Source organism: Branchiostoma belcheri, unplaced genomic scaffold, assembly GCF_001625305.1.
Source record: "Branchiostoma belcheri isolate BF01 breed outbred unplaced genomic scaffold, Haploidv18h27 scaffold8, whole genome shotgun sequence".
Lineage (NCBI taxonomy): Eukaryota > Metazoa > Chordata > Leptocardii > Amphioxiformes > Branchiostomatidae > Branchiostoma > Branchiostoma belcheri.
In genome coordinates, this window is record NW_017804464.1 from 4,483,783 (window position 1) to 4,502,925 (window position 19,143).

General features: G+C 41.3%; 1 protein-coding gene across 1 annotated transcript; it reads left to right on the plus strand.

Moving 5' to 3' along the window:
* The first annotated feature begins 11,603 nt into the window (after nucleotides 1-11,603).
* LOC109486152 (very-long-chain enoyl-CoA reductase-like) lies at nucleotides 11,604-18,438 on the plus strand. Its single transcript, XM_019789857.1, has 13 exons — nucleotides 11,604-11,666; nucleotides 12,323-12,373; nucleotides 12,536-12,587; nucleotides 12,797-12,841; nucleotides 13,359-13,465; nucleotides 13,917-14,023; nucleotides 14,794-14,899; nucleotides 15,713-15,785; nucleotides 16,047-16,090; nucleotides 16,377-16,434; nucleotides 16,728-16,816; nucleotides 16,959-17,004; nucleotides 17,620-18,438. Exons 1-13 carry the CDS (start codon nucleotides 11,661-11,663, stop codon nucleotides 17,745-17,747), a joined length of 912 nt encoding a protein of 303 aa, XP_019645416.1. The 5' UTR covers nucleotides 11,604-11,660; the 3' UTR covers nucleotides 17,748-18,438.
* Nucleotides 18,439-19,143: the final 705 nt, after the last annotated feature.

The following is a 19,143-nucleotide window of genomic DNA, read 5'->3' on the forward strand; positions in this document are numbered from 1 at the left end:
ACACACACACACAATTATTTCATGAAGCCTTTACTGAGTCAACATCTGGGCTCCTCTTGCCTGTTCTTTCCGGCCAGATAGCGAAGATTAATATGGCAAGTCATTTTGTCTTCATCATTAAGTAAAACATATTGTTTCCTTTTCTTCTCCAAACCAAAAAGTTCAATGACCTGAACCAGACTCTCTGCTACCATGGTAACTAGTGCTGGGTTACGTCATGTTGCAATTTTATAGCAGGAGGGATTTAGACTGCTGTCTGACCATATATGTGAATGTGTTTGAGTAAGAATTAACAGAGCAGACCATATGCGAAGGTAAACATTATGTATTTGCTTTGCAAATGTTACCTTTTTTAGTTTCTAGTTGGCTTATTTTTTTCTACGGCAATATATGTTCAACTCTATGTCTGTGCAAGGTTCAGCTGTCAGTTGCCATATTCTACGAGATGAGTACAAGTTTTAGAGCATTTCCACCCATGCACGCAATACTAGTCCCAAGATAGAGTCAGTGCACAAAACCATGCAAGATCATCCATCAAACTATTAACAATAGCCCGATCGAGAATTTCTCTGCAACACTGGATAGTTTTTTGTTCTCTTTCTAATTTACTCTTGTTCAAATGAAGTGTGTCGTCAATAATGGGTCAAAGGTGATGACGTCATGAGTGATACACGTCTAAGGGCAGGTCAACGGAAAAAAAGTATGAAATATTGTAAAGAAAACTTTTTGGAATGAAATGGTTGGGAAAACCACAGAGAAAATGGACTAATGGGGGTGCTGCCCTCAACCTCTACGTGTTAAAGAAACTGATTGTACTCTTATTTCATGGAGTGAAAAACGGCGGAAATGTCGTCTGTAGAACCCATCAATGCATGCGATGTACGTCCTCGTAAAGTCAGAGTCTGAAATGAAAAAAAAAACAATCTTACAAATCTATTTCGAGACGCAGAAATAAATGTTGGACTTACTGAAGTGTGACGTTAGTAATGAGTAAAAGGTGATACCGTCATGTCAGGAGTGATACACGTCTAAGGGCAGGTGAACAGAATTTTTTTAAGTATAAAAGATTGTAAAGAAAACATTTTAGAATGAAAAAGTTGGGAAAACCACGAAGAAAAGTAACTAATGGGGGTGAAAAATAGCTGCTGCCCTCAACCTCTATGTGTTAAAGTAACTGATTGTAGTCTTATTTCTTGAAGTGAAAACCGGCGTCTGTAAAATCCATCAATGCAAATGCGATGTACGTCCCTTGTACAGTCAGAGTATGAAATGAAAGACAAATCTTCAAGACGCGGAAATAAGGCTATTTTTGGACTTGCTGCGTAGGCGTCATCTGTCCCTGGTGCTGAATACATGGTGCATTAGGCACTGAAGCTAGTTTAGGCCATGTTGAGTTCATTATATGGATGACATCCACGCATCCACAGGTTTTTTGACCATACTGTAAATCGTACAAAGAAGCTGCAAAATGAGCAAATATATACCGCAAATTGAAAAAAAAAATATTGGAAAACGGTACTTATGTCGCAGAATGCCAAAATCCATTCCAAAGGACAAGAAGAAAATGTGACGGCATGAAAATGAAGAGTTTATTATTCACCATGCCAATAAAAATTTGTGCAACCTTTATGACTACATACCTAGATTTCATAATGAAGGCAACTTGTTTTTGCCAATTTTTTTTTTATTCGCACGCTCAGTTTTGGGGTTTCCAGAGGATGTCATCCATATAATCAAATCAACATGACCTTAGTGTTCTATAGTGGTCAGGCCACACCATCTTCATTTTATGGATGACATCCTCTGAAGGCCCCAAATCTAGTGCGCGCGGGCGAATAAAAAGAAATTCTGGCCAAAAATAAAAATGCTACTAAACCACAGGAATACAAAGCTGGTATTGTGAATTTGCGGCAGTACATAGTGACGCATACGACAAGCCGGCACATGCTGCTGGCTTTTTGTGGAATTTATGAATCGGCACTGTAGGTATGAATTGAGTTCTTGATTCGCGGAGCTTCGGTAGCCTGGGTGCCATTCTCCAGAGTTACCACTGGCTCTGTATTGTCACTAACTACCATGGACTACCCAGGCCTAGAGCCAGGCCAGAGCCTCGGAGAACGTTTCTTTTCTTTTTTTTTTTTGGAGAACGGGCGAAAATCAATGCGCGCACGGATGTCATCCATAAAATTAAGATGGTGTGGCCTCACCCCGAAAACACGTAATCGTTGATCGGCTGAGCTGTTTGGACCCTGTGTTACGCCTGTTACTTGTGACGTATATTCCACAGGTCTTCAGACCAGGTGCTCTGTCGATACCACACTTCATGGCGAATCGAAAATGATCAGTTTGTAGGCGAATCGGGTGTAAAGAAAATAATGATTGCGTTGATAAGATTTAGATTTTGTAATTGGGTGGCATCCAGTGCAGTTTTTTTGGCTTGGAAACCCCGATTTTTCAAAGTCAATATTCTAGTCACTTATCTACATACTGAGTTGAAACTAAACTGTCCCAATGTATATTGACCCTCATGGAGCAAAAATACCCAAAATTCTGACGGAAAATGGTTACTGGAAGGGCCCTTAACTGATTTTTAGGGTACCACCCATAAAATAAATGACTCATCTTGGGGCTTGTTTCTCCAATTTTAAGTACCCAAAGTATGAAATAATGATTGAAATGTGCTAATGTGAAGCAGTATGTGTCAATATCATAAAGATTTCTTTATTCAGAATATTTCCAGTTTTGCTGCTCTGAAATCGCATTGGATGCCTTTAAAGCATTATGATATGTGAAACGAGATGATATGAAGAATAATCTACAATTTGTTCAAGACGTGCATAAAAACGCCTGCTTATAGATTTAGAAATGTGACATGTGTAAAGAAAGTAATGATTGCGTTTATGTGATTTAGATTGTTTTAATTAGCTGGCTTAAAGCATTATGATGTGAGACGAGATGATATGAAGAATAATCTAATAATTTGTACAGGACGTGCATAAAAACACTTACTAATATATTTAAAAATTCGACAAAATAGAAAATATCATAACGTATCCTTTTTATTTTTCAGTACAGAGCATGAATGTACCCACCTCTATTTACAAATGACATGTGCTAATTCCAAGATGTTATACAATACTCCCTGGCCTATCATGTAAGTAAGATGATCTCTTAACACAGAGGAGAGGATTGAGCTACGGAAAACGGCAACATTCAATATTTAGGCCACAGATCATATTTTACTTCGCGTAAACCAGTACCTCACGTCCGTCTTTTAACACATAACATGTTAGGCCTAAAATCAACAATGTTTCTGACTCAGGGAGAAGAGTTGCTGTTACAGTTCTATACCTCTAGCTCTATGCCTAGAAGTGGCCAAAAATGGCCCTGCATTGAGCGACACTGTTAAAAAAGAAAAGAAAAAAAAACAATGCTATAGAACTGGGGGTTACTAGTAATCTATAAGCTAACGATGTAATTCTACATGTAGAAGGTCCTGTCCCTAGTGCTGAATTTATGGTGCTGAGTCTCTACTACTGGAGAAATTAGCTTGGTTTTAGGCCACAGCAAGTAATTTTTATGGATGACATGTACATCAACGCGCGCATTCATTTTCGCATGCTTTTGAAAAAAATAAAGAAATTTTGTTGCCCTCTGACAGTTGTCAACATGCCGAAAATGAGCAAAGATGTCTGTTTCCATGCCGGAATGTGGATGACAGATATGCATGAAGAGAGGAGACAAGACAAGGATCTGACTTAATGTTTTGTCTTTTACTTTAATGCAGTGATGTATTTCATTCCTTTTATATGTGATGGTGGCTGTGTATATGTAATGTTCCCACTGAATCAAAAACATTCGTACAATGATTAGAAACTTTCAGTGATAAATGAGTGTTGTAATATAGTTGGCAGTAAACTTAGCACAATACAGGTATCATTTCTTGTTTAACAAGGTTTATGATGTCGAAATTTGAAAATGTAGGAATCTTTTTTGGCGGGTTTCTTGTTCTTTTCGTCCTATCGCATTAGATTTGGAGTTTGCGTAGGGTGTTATCCATAAAATTTACTTGCTGTGGCCTTATATCAGCATTGGGAAATGTATACTGCTTGCTCTCGGTCGAAGTTTAAGCATTAAATCTGCCGATGGGCTTTGATATATCACAGAAATGACCAAGGCGTCATGGGGTGAGATAATAATGGGTCTCTACCGACCCTGCCACGATTTCTGGGACACATTTTCTGTGCGTCTGTTGGGGAAGAGCCCTAGAAGCGCTATTAGCATGTTTTCGTTCTCCTAGCTAATGACATGGGAAAAATAGATGGATTCAGCCATAGAAAATGTGCCACCTTCTCATATATAAACAATTATGGCAAGCTTGTGACGATGCTAGAACAGGAAATAAAACCCACACCAAGCAGTTGTTTTCATGTGTCTTCGTGTGCAGGGTGATTTCCTGTAATCATTTTGACAGGAACTGCAGCGTGTAAAATGATCAAACAGGGAAAAATCAAGAATATTACACGTAGTAGGGTGATACCCGGACATTCACCCTTAAAGGCATCCAGTGTGATTTCAGTGCAGCAAAACTGGAAATATTCTGAATAAGGCAATCTTTGTAATATTGACACATGCTGCTTCATATTAGCACATTTATATCAGCATTCCATACTTTGGGCATTTGAAACTGCAGAAACAAGCCCCAAGATAAATACTTTATTTTCTGGGTGGTACCCTAAAATCAGCCCAGGGCCCTTCTAGTAACCAATTTCGGATTTGGGGAATTTTTGCTCCATGAGGGTCAATGTATATCGGGATAGTGTGTTTTCAACTCAGTATGTAGGTAAATTACTAGAATATTGGCTTTGAACAATCGGGTATCCATGCCCAAAAAACTGCACTGGATGCACTTAATTATCACTGATCATCGCAGTGTTTTATTTAACTAATGCTGGTCCATGCAATAGAGTAATAACCGGGTATTCAAACAAGTAAACCTATCGATGGGCTTTATAATGTATTACTCCCTACAGTCAAGCCCTGTCCCCGGTGCTGAATCTTTGGTGCCCAGTACGGCTTTCTCTTGGTCAAATTTCTAACCACACAAAACAACACGGCAGAAGTATATGGCTTCTTTTGTATCGTTTACTGTGGCAATATAAGCCACACTCCATGTGGTAAAACATGTTTACCTCGCTCTCTAGACCTGCGTCAACCAAACGTGGTACAGTCTGTATATGATGCACAACACAACCTTCAGCTCAGTGAAGAATTCAGGGGACAACCCACAACGTAACGGGAATAAGCTACATACCAAAACGGCATCAAAACGTCTTCATCAGCGGCTTTGTTTTTACTATATGTTACGGTGATCAAAATGAATTAATTCTACTCAGTATATAAGCGTTATATGATAGTTCCCTTACCACCCCTCTCTCCCTATCACTGATTGACGGATGGTTTGACCCATGCTGCTTGTGTATCGCTAAACATAGTCTGATGTTTCCACGCCTTCGTCCGGTTTCTGTGCGTCAGGTATGGGGAATCTGACGAACCATATTTGCCGAATTCCACGGGAATCCTGTCACCAAACGTTCATGGCTGGTCACCTTTGCTAAACTGCCTCGCTCGATGAACGGCAAGGCGGTTCCCCGGGATGCGGCGAGCCCGAAGAAGCCGAGTGGGCTGCGATTCTCCCTGTGTTCCGTCTTGCGGCGGAGCGGGGGAACCTACAATGTTGGGCGGGAGGATAAGGATTCGGCCCCGCCGAAAACGCCACCGAGCCACGTGGGCAGTGCGCGCCTGAGCGCCGTGCGCCCCAGCATCGCACCCAGCGAGATGTCGGCGGGGCGAGAGATGGGCTTGTTCCAAGCGTACATCAACAGCGGACTGTTCAAGATAGAAGACATCCAAGCGCAGCTGACTAACCCACGGCTGTACGGGAGCAGTAGTCGGGAAAACAGCGCCGACTCTGTCCGCCAAGCCGGCTCTTCCACCACCCCCACCACGCGCGTGATCAGGGTGGACGTGCACGTGCAGGACTCTACCCCCACACAGATCGACCCCCGGGAAGACCCAGGGGGTACAAAGCCTGAACCACCCCCTCCCCCTCCAGAGGAGGAACAGGTGAAAGTTAACGGTGACTATGGCAAGGGCCGACCACCTGTTGTACAGTACAGACACAGTGGCAAGCTGGGATGGACAGAGGATAACGGGAACGCATCCTCATCCTCATCCCCAAAAAGAACCAGTTTCCAGTGCGTTCCCAAAGCTAAGAAAAGTAGAGGCGACTTGGACAAGATGGACGCCATCTTTGAGTCTCGGGGAAGCAGTGAGTTGGACTACATTCGGGGCAGCTGTTATTCGGAGGAGGATGACGTAAGTGAGACTGATTCCATGGGGTTTAGCTGTGGATGTGGCCTGTGGCAGGGACTAGCGGCCCTCAGGTGCTGTCGCGGGGCTAGCGTAGAGACAGTTCAAGCTATCTAGCGTAGGTAGACATTCCGGTTAAACTCTCGCATGGCGAGGCCAAGCATCCATTCAAAAACATTCATAACGTAAACAGCAGTGGAGGGGTACGGCTTGATTTCTGATTTTTGAAAGATGAAACCGGTCGCTACGCTGGTATCACTTGATCGTTTTTTTTAAACACCTGTTTCTGTCTAGGATACTGCCACAACCTCTTCAAAAGTCTGGCAACAAGACACATTCGTAAAGCGTTTCTTTCATGCCTTGAAGACGGCGTTTAGCAGGGCGATACATGGATTCAGGGACAGTACATCATCGTGTGTCTTGGACAGGGTGGGACTGTGGGAGTGAAGCACTTCACCAATGCCGGTGCACGGGCGTGCGTGGGCGGGCATAGAAATCTCGGAACACATCAAGGATCGCACCACGGCAACTTATGGCAATACACACACGGATATCAACTGTAATGATTATAATTGCTGTAGGGGCCAGAAATAGACGCGCTGTTACTACCAGCTATCTCACAGCGTCTCTGTTGATTAAACACAGCAACCATCGTCAGACGCTGTCATGCATGCAAAAATTGTCAAAAGATCCCCCTTTATCTGACACTCCGTGTCTGTCACCTATCACGTACTGACACTGGTGCACCGGTTCAGTGGTGAAACGAAAAATCCCTCAGCTTCACAAGACACATGTAAGACAAGCTGAAGAAAATGACTGTTTCTTACCCATCACCTAACAAGGAGCAGATTTGAAGCAGGTGGGGATTTTCTCAACCAATGAAACAAACCACCAAGCCACAAAAGGTTTTCATCAACAAATCGGATACACGAACACGGCACGGACAACGAAATTATGGAGAGTTTGTCTCCACCCCCCACCCCCACCCCCCGGTCGTAAAGTGAACTGTCCCCACGCCTCAGGATGCAGCCCACGGTCTCTAATGTGGATAATTAGGAGTTATGGCATCGTTACTGTGCGTTGCCACGCGCGGAAGGCATGCCACGGGCCGGGGAACACTCACTCTAATGCCTTGTTGTTGGAGTGTATTCACGGGGAGATAAACTACTTGGTTCTGCTACTGATTTATCCGAGTTAATTTAGCTTAATAATTACCTGCAGGAAGTGGACTAACGTCTAACCGGTTAGAGGAAAGGAAGGCACCTCGGGATATAAAATTGCGAACTATATTTAAGACATGACAGGACTTGTAGATGGGAATAGGGGAAGAGGATATTTTTGTACCCAAAGCTGCAGATATATGCATCTATCGTGTGTGCCTAAACTGTGTACAGGTCGAATGAAACATGTCTTGGTTGTGAAACACGTTAAAGTATCGTGATCTCCAAAATTATGGAGTATAATTCATCTTTGAAACTAGTATCGTTGTCATAATATTTCTGTGCTGTGTGGGCCAAACAGAAACTCCCGTATACAAGATAATTGGTGTAGGAATAGAACAGTGGTGACACATAATATTTTTGGATCTTTATCATTCATTCGGATAATTTCATTCTCTATAGATAGGAAAGTTAGGTTAGGAAAAAGGACAAGGCATTACACCAGATCATATAATGGTAGAGATTTACAGTATGGCCGAGGAATTGCTTTAGCCATTCTAATCAGACTACAAACCAATGTTCCAAACTTCCAATCCTGTGCCCTATGGCCTCTATTTTCTAGTCTCTACCAGACTAACTACGCTGGTTATATATAGGAGAATATTTGCCAGGAGAGTTTGGCCGCCTTGTAGGTTTGACTTCGGAGGGAAAGAAACCGCGGCCGGACTCCCTTGGCCAATTTTACTCTCTCTTTTGCCGAATTCTACGATCCGTATTCCCGTAGAGAGGCCTGGTGGAGGCTAACTATTTTCTGCCATGAACGAGTCCTACCTTTAAAATGTGTAAACACACCGTTGTTATTTCTTGTGTATGTAGACGTCATAGCTCTGCTATCCACGGTTGTACCAGTTGTTAATGGACAACCTGACTGTTGCCAAACGACCATTATGTTCATATTGAACGTGCAGTATACGGTTTCTATATTTGTCAGTCATTCAAGGTTTTTCGTGGAAGACTTTCCTATCTGCACTTGACATTTGTATTCAATTCAGGTCCGAATCTTACTCTACTGTTTGACGTTGCATCGAGCTTTCAAAATATTTTTTTTTGGAAAAATGTGAATCGTAGCCTACAATGACAAAAGTTAGAATATTGTGAGATGTTGTATATATAGCTCAACTATATTTGTGTATTGTTTATAGTTATGATCTTATCGCATTGTTGTATAGTATCCAAGTCTGTCTGACATTGAACTGATACATTGTGAAAAATTACAAAGGAATATATGATTCTAAAGAAATTATGCATTGTTAACTTGGTCGTTATTGTAAATTTAATGCAAATGTAGGTAATCAGTATTTAAAGTGTCTAGCAATGGTCGATCTAAATCACGTTACCAGGTGACTGACCTAGTACCTATACATATTCAAGCGGAGAATATTACCTTCGCCAAGAAGGTTATGTTTTCAGTATTGTTTGTCCGTTCGTATTTCTGTCTGTTTGTGAACAGCATAACTCAAGAAATGAAATGCTTTGTACACATTGTAATGAAACTTGGTAGGTGGGTAGGTCTTGATAAGACCTAGAAATTATTAGATTTTGGGCCCCCTGGCGGCTTTCGTTGGTACTGCAGCAAAACTTCCGGTTTTTATATCTCATGACTTGGACATGGCGTCACGAATATTAAAGGGCAGATAGTTCTTAGGCTAGGGAAGAAGTGACAACAGTTTGGGCCCTCTATGTATAATTTCGTCAATAGGAAGTTAAAATCATTTGACGAAGGTATGAGATCGCGGAACTCTTGTTGACTCTTCGTTCAAATCTGAACCCAAAATCTACTACTCTCATCTTCCTATCCTCTAGATATGACCCCCGCCACCACTACTTTTAAAAACACACATGCACACAAAACCCGTGAACATCCGTTCATAATGTATTTGCTAAATACAATTCACAAGCAATATCCTCCTCATCACCAGTCAACCCACGCTACTGTGAAATGTCACCTACGAGCAAATTTGAAACTAATACGATTGAGGGCAAATCTCAAACAGTCGCCTGGGAGATGTACAGTTCTTTACAGCTTTATTTTTGGCAGACGACGGTACTTGACTCGTAGCTTGCTTACTCTTCACTCCTGCGTAAGGTGATTATTTGTAGTACTTATTTTTGGCGCTGTTATTTTATCCCTGTGTTTGACTTTACTGTCAGTCTGTGTGCACTCTCTAGAACGTCGACCTTGTTTAGCCTCCATAGCATGCCAAAAACTGGCCATGGGGGTTTAGGGGGTCTTCAGGGTCTTTGAGAGCTTTTATGTGCTATTTTCTGACTGCATATAGACAACATAGCCGGCCTGGTTGAATTACCCCCGTTTTTTGAGCTGGGCTGATCAGAAAACAGCCAAAGACCACCAGACCCCCAGTTCTATAAGCCTGCTACGGAGGATACCGAATATGCCAGTAGATCTAAAAGGAACAGGTGTCGGCATTATTGCGTTCCTTCAACACCGCATCCCGTGTAATTCCGGCCCTTATAACTCTAACTACGCGTTAATATGCACACACAAGAGACTGTGACAATAATGGCTATTTTTGAATTCAAGGCCCTCTAGTCCAGTACAGTGTTAGAGCTGTAATTATCACTCTCGAATTTCAAATACGCCTGCTGAGAAAATAATTGGATATAACACATGTCACACGCACGGGCACGCAGTGCGTAGTTAAGCTGTCATGTCTTTTCTTCAGGCGTTTTTTTGGAAAATGCTTCACTTTCCAGACGTCATACGCACACGGCATATATATAGCTCCCGGCAATGAAAGGCAATTGGAAAAGCTGCAGAATTGTACAATTTGGATGGAGTTGGAGGAGGCAGCACGAATCTGCAAGCAGATGTTGTGAGGGAAGATCGCACATACATATGGTGTACCATATACGAGTATATATGTGTGCGATCTTCCCTTATAAACTGCAATGTATGCATATGTATTTAGATAAGACAAATATTGGCCATTTTTTTCAATATCAACATTTAGGACTTGAACATCAATTTGCTTATATATTTTTATTATGTTTACCGAATTCGAAAGAAAACACTTTTTTGCTCAGTTTCCTTCTCTCCAAACACATAAGGTCAACGACCTGAACCAGACCGTCTCTCACCGTGGTAATCAGTGTTGGGTTACATCATGTTGCAATTTTATAGCAGGAGGGATTTAGACTCCTGTCTGACCATATATATGAATGTGTTTGAGGAAGAATTAACAGAGCAGACCACATGCGAAGGTAAACATTATGCATTTGCTTTGCAAATGTTACCTTTCTAGTTTTAACTTCCTTGCTATGTACATAATAAATAAACAATCAACACATATTGTGTGACAATAAGTGGCTGTGCGGTGTCTCTACACTAAGGATGAAAAATATGACCACTTTCTCATATCTAAAAAGCTAGGGCCGTCCTACCTCACATACGATCATGTTTCCAAATCGAAGATAATAAGATTTGAATAAGACGTCACGGACCCACCGATTTTGCCCAAGGGTTACTTTTAGTACTTCAACGCATATTGAAGCTTTAAATTGTATTTCCTCTCTTCTCTACTGTAGACGTACCCGGAATCGCGTAATCGCGACAGAAAAGTAATTGGATCTTGTTGTTCAAAGGGCCCAGTTCTTTATAGTAATGCCTATCCGGCCTGGCTTACTTCACTCTAGCCTGGGTACCATCCGGATTTTCGCTCCGCAACGCTCGAAAATATCCGGATGGTGATTTTTTCGAGCGTTGCGGAGCCAAAATCCGGATGGTATTCAGGCCAACTTCACTCAAAGAATAACGTAATTTACGGAAACTAAAGATACGAGAAAAGACTTCGATGGACAACACAAAGTGTGCTTTGAAGAACACACTAAACTCGTTTTTCACGGAGAAGAAAGCTTAATATGCTTTTCCTGAAGTCACTTTACTAGCTAGATGTAAACTGACTTAAAATTTGTTCAAAGCGAGGGACCGCGCCAGTTACTACTATGCAATACTGGAAAGAATCGCATGGTGTCGCAATAAATAAACGACCTTTGATCGGTCAAAGGTTATTCGTGCAAGTCGGACGATCGGACGACCACTCTGCTACAATGGAGGTAAGAATGTTTCTTTATCTGCTAATCTTCCTAATCCTAATCTCGATCAAGAAAAAGAAATTGGTAAAGTAGGATCTATAGCACCATTTGTACTATTGTGTATCCTGATTTCTTTATGCTTTACTATGCTATGCCAATATTATATGACCTCCTTTCTATGACAAATTTATGACAGAATACAAAGTGCAAATAATGTATGCACGTGGAATTAACCACGCCCATTTCAGAAGTATAATGTTCTTATGATTCTGCTTAAAATCTTAAAACGATCAAGAAGTAGAACCGAAAACATTTGCAAGCAACTATTACATATTTCCCTGTCAGATGCATAGATATCATTGGGACCATTCCATTTTTTTCATTGTGGGTTGGGGTATTTGTTTAAATTGAGCATAGGCTGGACAGGTACCGTATTAAATAAAAAATGTTATTCATCTTCAATGTGTGAATGAAACATTGCAATCATGTGGTGCCGTACTGAAGCATGCATATGGTAACTTATAATTAGTAACTTATGACAATATTTTGCAACATCAATGTTTATCATTTGTGCTGGTCTTATATTATAAGATGCTAATATATATATATAAAATTGAAGTTATCATATTTTGTATAATGTGAGTGTCTTGTACGGTCTTATTGTTGCTTTCCTACAGATTGAGATTCTTCACGCCAAGTCAGGCAAGCAGATAACCTGTCTGAACCATGTAAGTACAACAGTCAAGCTCAGGCAAAAGTCTCTTCAAACAGTTACACATTATTTTTCCATAAGTGTTTTACTTCATTTTCTACAAATTATCATTGCAGTAGAAGTGTAAAGCTAGGTGTAGTAGAATAAAACATCATTCTAGGTCTAATTCTGTCCACAGGTGGACAACTATTCCACAGTTCTGGACCTGAAGAAATGGATCTACAAACAATGTGAGTAGCACAAACCTTGGAACTGGCGCTGAAGCAGCTAAACTATTTCAATTGCTTCTTTGTATTTTGGAATTGTAGTGATCATTGTTGCGATGGTTGCCATAGCTGCCAGCTCTGTGATGATATGCCATGGTTGCTAGCTCTATCTGTAATGGTATCTCACCTCAGTTTGAAGCTTGTTAATATTTTAAAATCATCTCTCACCACAGTTCCCAAGTACTACCCAGCCAGGCAGTCTCTCAGGTTGGAACCAAGTAAGACAGTTATATTGTTTTTCATCCTTCCTTCGAAATTCCTTCCTTTTTTTCCCTCCCTCCCTCCCTCCCTCCCTATAAGTCCGGACTTATTACCATAAAAGACCATTTCACATACGTATACCCCTTTTCTTTCCAAACCACCTAAAACCTCCCGTAGATTGTAAAATCTTTGCTGCAAAACGAAGAAAACATTGCCATCGGGCATCGTCAAGTACCGGCCTCCATGTTACGTAACCAAAGTTTCACCCAGACAACATTGCAAGGTTGCCAACATGCAATTTTGTATATGCCATGGGTTTAGGTCTTGACTTTAATACAAGTCCGGAACTGAACCTAAACCTCTGGACTTGAATCCGGACCTGAACCTAAAATTGGGTTTAGGTATGCATCACTACTACTGAGTAAATGGTCTCCAAGTCTCTGTCCAAGTTCAAGTACAAGAATACTAGTACATCAATCACAGACCCATATATTGAATGAATCATTCCAAGTGAACTGTTTTGTTCCTCCACAGAGGGGCGTAACCTGAGTGATGAGGAGACAGTTCGCTCGCTGGACCTGAGAGTGGGCGACAGAAAACTGTACCTGAGGGACCTGGGACCACAGATCGGCTGGAAAACGGTCAGGAGAAATGCCAAAGTCTTGGACCAGTCTTAGTCCTTAACGCTTTCTAACTGAGCCTCCTTAAGGATAAACAATAACACAAGCTTCAAGGAAAGATAAGTCAAGTCAAGTCATAGTGTACATGTGTAACTTATGATCATCAAATACGTGTATGTTATTATGTTTACCGAAGTTTTTTTACTCAATTTCTTCCTCCTCTTCTGTTCCAAACACTAACTTCTGACCTGGCCAATGACATGATTTGTTGACATCTGTCACCATGGTGACTGGTGTGGGGTTACATAATGTTGCAATTTCATGGTCTGCTCTGCTCCTGTCACCATATACTCGTAGTACATGTAACGTTATGTGAATGTGTTTGAGTAAAAATTAACAGGGCAGACCATGTTGCAAATGTTACTTCTCTAGTGTAGATTATAAACTAACCCATTAAAATGTCTGTCGACAGGTGTTCCTGTGTGAGTACTCTGGCCCTATTGCTGCATACCTGTTGTTCTACCTGCGCCCTGCCTTCATCTACGGAGTCACTAAGGCAAAGACACACCCTGTTGTACAGTGAGTCGGAGTTTCTTGTTACCGTTCCACTTTTAGTTTCATAAAGACTTATTTGTACTTGGCAGAGCCATCATAATCAAATACCAGATATTACTTCCAGTATTATGGACATTTTTGATTTTCCCTTTTTCTTGTTCCTAGTGGATTCTTTTATCAGTGACAACTTTGGAAGGATAAGGATACTAACCTCCAAATTTTCGATGGCTATCAGTCCATCTTGTTCACGGAGTGGCCTAATCTCGCGAGAGCGCGAGACTAGGCCCGAGACTTGCATCGGTCTGTCAGGTCCCACCCCCCGTCGCCTCCCTCCGAAGTAGGGGTAAGTAGGTCTTGGGGAGCTCCCAACCTTCTGTCCGGTTTAGCTTGGCACCTTCCAACTTCCAACAAGACCTACTTACCCCTACTTCGGAGGGAGGCGACGGGGGGTGGGACCCGACAGACCGATGCAAGTCTCGGGCCTAGTCTCGCGCTCTCGCGAGATTAGGCCACTCCGTGAACAAGATGGACTGATAGCCATCGAAAATTTGGAGGTTAGTATCCTTATCCTTCCAAAGTTGTCACTGATAAAAGAATCCACTAGGAACTGTATCTATACGTGACAAATGAATCTCTTCAACGAAACCCTTTTTCTTGATTTTTGCTACATCATCTGTTTCATATGAACAATCAATCAATCAATCTTTATTGCGCAACAATTGCAATGGATACAATGTATGGCAAGTGTATGGCAACTGCAGTTCATAAAACTGTTACAAACCTTTGCTTCTCAGCATTGCCTTTGCCTGCTGGACCTTCCACTATGTGAAACGCGTGTTGGAAACCCAGTTTGTGCACCGTTTCTCCCACGGTACCATGCCCGTAAGGAACCTGTTCAAGGTAGGGAATAGTTAGTACCTTCATAGTACTAAGTCAGTCACATATCTGTTTACATAGTTATTTACATTGAGGTGTTCACAAACTCATATTTCCCAAGAACTATCGTAGAGCACAGTTGGGGCATCATCACTAGAGAGCTTTAAACAACTCCTGCAATTAAAGTTGCAAAGATTGAGTGTAACAAGTCGTTCGGTGTGATATAGCTAGCTGCCGCCGCACCGTGTGCCTGCGAAGCTGGTGTGTTACACCAAAGGGCAATTATACCGGCTATACTGATACAGATACATACAGAAGCAGAGTGGAACTCGCTGTCACCAAGTACGGTAGGGGCATTATCATCATGTTTAGATTTAGATGTTCAAAGGTTAGGTGTAACAAGTCGATCGGTGTAATGTAGCCAGCTGCTGCCATGCCACATGCCTGCGAAGCTGGTGTGTTACGCCGAAGGGCGGTTATACTGGCTATACAGATACAGATACAGAAAGCTCATTTTTTGTACATATCAAGTATGTCATTCAAGTTTGTGAGTACTCCAAGCTTCACTTTGTTTAAAGTTAAAACTTTTGTTCCAACACAAAAAATTCTCTCACCTAGAGCTTTCGACCAGTCAGTCTGGTCTTCCTCAGTAGACTGACCCAGTGAGGCTTGTCACGTGGCTTCTTTGAAGTGTAACGTCAACACTGGGTCAAAGGTATCTGGTAGACGATGTCAGCCCCCGCCACGGTTCAAGCTTCACTTTCTCATCCAAGTATGATGAAATCTATGAAGACAAATATTGGGTTAGTTAAAGCCCCTCCTGTTTGTTTGTTCCAGAACTGCAGCTACTACTGGGGTTTTGCAGCCATCGTGTCGTATTTCATCAACCACCCCCTCTACACCCCACCTGGTAAGTCATGCAACCTAGCAATATTGTTACTGGTTTGGGAAATGTACATGTATCAAACTTTGCATTGCTTTCCTTTTAATAAGATGCACACTAGTCTTCGTGGTAATGTTAGTTATTATATTGTAAAATCTGTGTTTGAATGTACAATGTAATTCGTTTTTCCCATAACTTCAATTACAAAGTACATGTAGTAATAGTCAGATTGCATTGTATATGTAGGAGTCCTGAATTTTTGCCCCCCTCCCCACCACCTCTCTACAGCCTATGGAGATCTCCAGGTGTACTCAGCCCTGGCAGGGTTTCTGGTCAGTATTTCAAACTCACTTTCATCCCAAGTGTTAATGTAAATAAACTGAGTCACATATAATAAACTGTGTCACATAGGCTTCTAACGTGTTCATACAGTAACAAAGAATAGCTGTGAGTCTGTGACAAATTCAATTTGTAAACAGAAAACTAATATATAGGTATAGTTTTTACCTGTGAGGGTTACATGTAAGTAGGTCTACTGGTTATGTATGCCTTAAAAGATTTTAGTGTTGACCAAATTAAATTGATTTCTTCCATACCTTTCCCTTCTATAACTTTCAGATCAATGAGCTGGGCAACTTGTCCATCCACCTGGCCTTCATGAACATGCGGCCTCCAGGTGAGACACAAAAATAAATTTGTGCATCTTTAAGAGTATGATCTTTGCTTCAGTCTTGAAAGTAAAGTGTTTCAGAAAAAGATATGGTAGGAAAATGTTGAAATTATGATATTTGTAGGACCAATGTAGAAATAATTTTCCAGTACTTCAGGCACAATTTATTATAACAATTGGAAGTAGTTATAGCAACATAAATGAATTGTTAAAGACTAGATATTTTGTTCTTACACAACTGTATCCTTATCTTATTGACCATTATCATTAAAAATTATTGATGATAATCTTCCTTGCAGGCACCAAGACCCGTGCCATCCCGTACCCCACAGGAAACCCCTTCACAGCTCTCTTCAGCCTGGTGTCCTGCCCTAACTATACTTACGAGGTCAGAAACAAGTATACAGATGTCTACACTGTTTGTTTTTTGCATGCGTTGGCAATACAAATGTATGTGGATGTGCTATGGTTTCTACATGTCTCTATCCATGCATGTCCAGACTCATAACTCCTACTGTTTGTATTACCAGGTGGGATCCTGGGTGTGCTTCACCATCATGACTCAGAGCTTCCCAGGTAACCAATCTAAAGTATTTATCATATTAACTTGTTATAGTCCAATCATTATCATATAATAGGCTATAGATGGACTGTCTTGACCATCAGGAACAAATGACATTTCCCTATTCTTGGGGTACATTGAACAGATCCATAATCCTTTGAAGTAGAATGCAAGATACTAGTACATATAGAATACAACACGGGGTATTCCGTATCGGCCGAGGTATTGGCCCGACCGTGGGTCGGATCGCCTGACGGCCGCATGCAAGATGAGCCATAAGTTGGTGCCACTAAACCCTAAAATGCAAGAACATCAATTATTCTAACGTCCAGATTCTGTATTCGAATTTTCAAAAGCAGCACGCGCAGTTAGGGCAAAACGCATTAGAATCGTTCTATGGAAGCCCGTGCCGTGCCGCAAAGTACGGCCCCATTATTGCGACCCGGGTACATGTATGATATAGATGTAGTTACAATGTAGGTACCAGTAACAGCACAACATTTGAATTCACAGTCCTATTGCAGAAGCAAGAATGTTAACCAGCTAGTCTTATAAAATTGTTGTGAAGTTGTACAAGTATGGAGACTTACCAGGCTGGACTATACTGAAGATGTTTCTCTCCTCCACAGCTCTGCTCTTCACCCTGGCTGGGTTCTACCAGATGACCGTGTGGGCTATCGGCAAGCACCGCAACTACCTGAAGGAGTTCAGCAACTACCCACGTGCCCGCAAACCCATCATACCATTCCTTCTCTAACTAACACACCACAGGGCAGGCCATTTACACTGTCAGGACACATCTTTTGGCTCCTAGTCTGTTGACACATATTTTAGCACATGCACTTTTCTTCAGGGTTAGAACCACTAGCCTGAAATGTACAATGTGTTAACGTTTCATGATAGCACTTTGCTAGTCTCAACCAGGCTTTCAGAAGCGGCTGGAAAGAGTATAAATTGGCCAAATAGACAGATGATATGCTAGGCTTGGGAAGTTGTATTCTTTAGTAGACCAACTCCCCTGGTGTGTTATCTACTAGTATTTAGCCAATTTCTACTCTTTCCAGCCACTTCCCAAAAGCCTGGAAGAGGCTATATCAATGTACGTCTTTGCCTGAATTGTGCACAACATTGATTGTAGTGTAGGTATTACCCCGGCACTGCCTATAAATACTGTAGGGACTCATACAGACAGCAGCATATAGTTTCTTGATAGTAGGGCTATTTAAAATTAGCACAAACATAATTTGATAAGGGTTTGTTCGTACCAAGTTGTAGATAATAATCTAACAAGTTTGTTAAGATGAACCAGTGATTCTTAATCATTTCCAACAAAACCCCTGATATCACAGCAAAGTGTAATAAACTATAGATTGTTCTGATGCAGCTAGCTGGGACCACCAATAGGATTGAATGCTCACTGCAGCAAAATCATTTATCTAAGGCCACACCAATTTAATTTGTTGGTTCTTGGATTTTTTAAGAAAAAATATGAAGCGACAGGGCGAAAAAAATAAAAATAAAAACAGGTCTAGGCATCCTATTATAGGCTTAAATGCTACAAAATGAGCCATGAAGTCAACACAAAAGGCTGGGTTAAAATTTAAACATTGAATTTTGAACTTTTAATCAAACGACTGCAATGATAGATGGGAAAACTGTAACAACTAGAAAGGCCAATATTTGTTTTGGAGCAAATACAGCGATGGGTTCACCACATTTTACCACATGGCAGGGAAAGAATGAGAAACACAAGGGAAAACAATGATTTACATTGATATAACTATAATATGAAGTAAAATACAACTAAAACAACAGTTGGATAGCTATTCCCTACTTTATTGGTTAGGATTTTTAATTGCATAATGCAAACTGTTGATTTTCAAATAAAAAAAAACGTCCATGCCGGGCATTCCAATGCTGGAGCAGGAAAGCTTGAAATACCTACCAAAACACTTGAATACAGACATACTGTCAGTATGGAAATGCTTCTGTGCAGGTGTTAATCAAGTTAAATCCCAACAGCCAATCAGCAAGAAGTATAGAGGAAAGCTGCATGCCTATTGGTTGATGCCCTGCATTCCATTGTGATGACTCATGCCCAAACGTGGTAAACAAGGCAAACTAACACAGTAATACATTTGCTATAACACAGC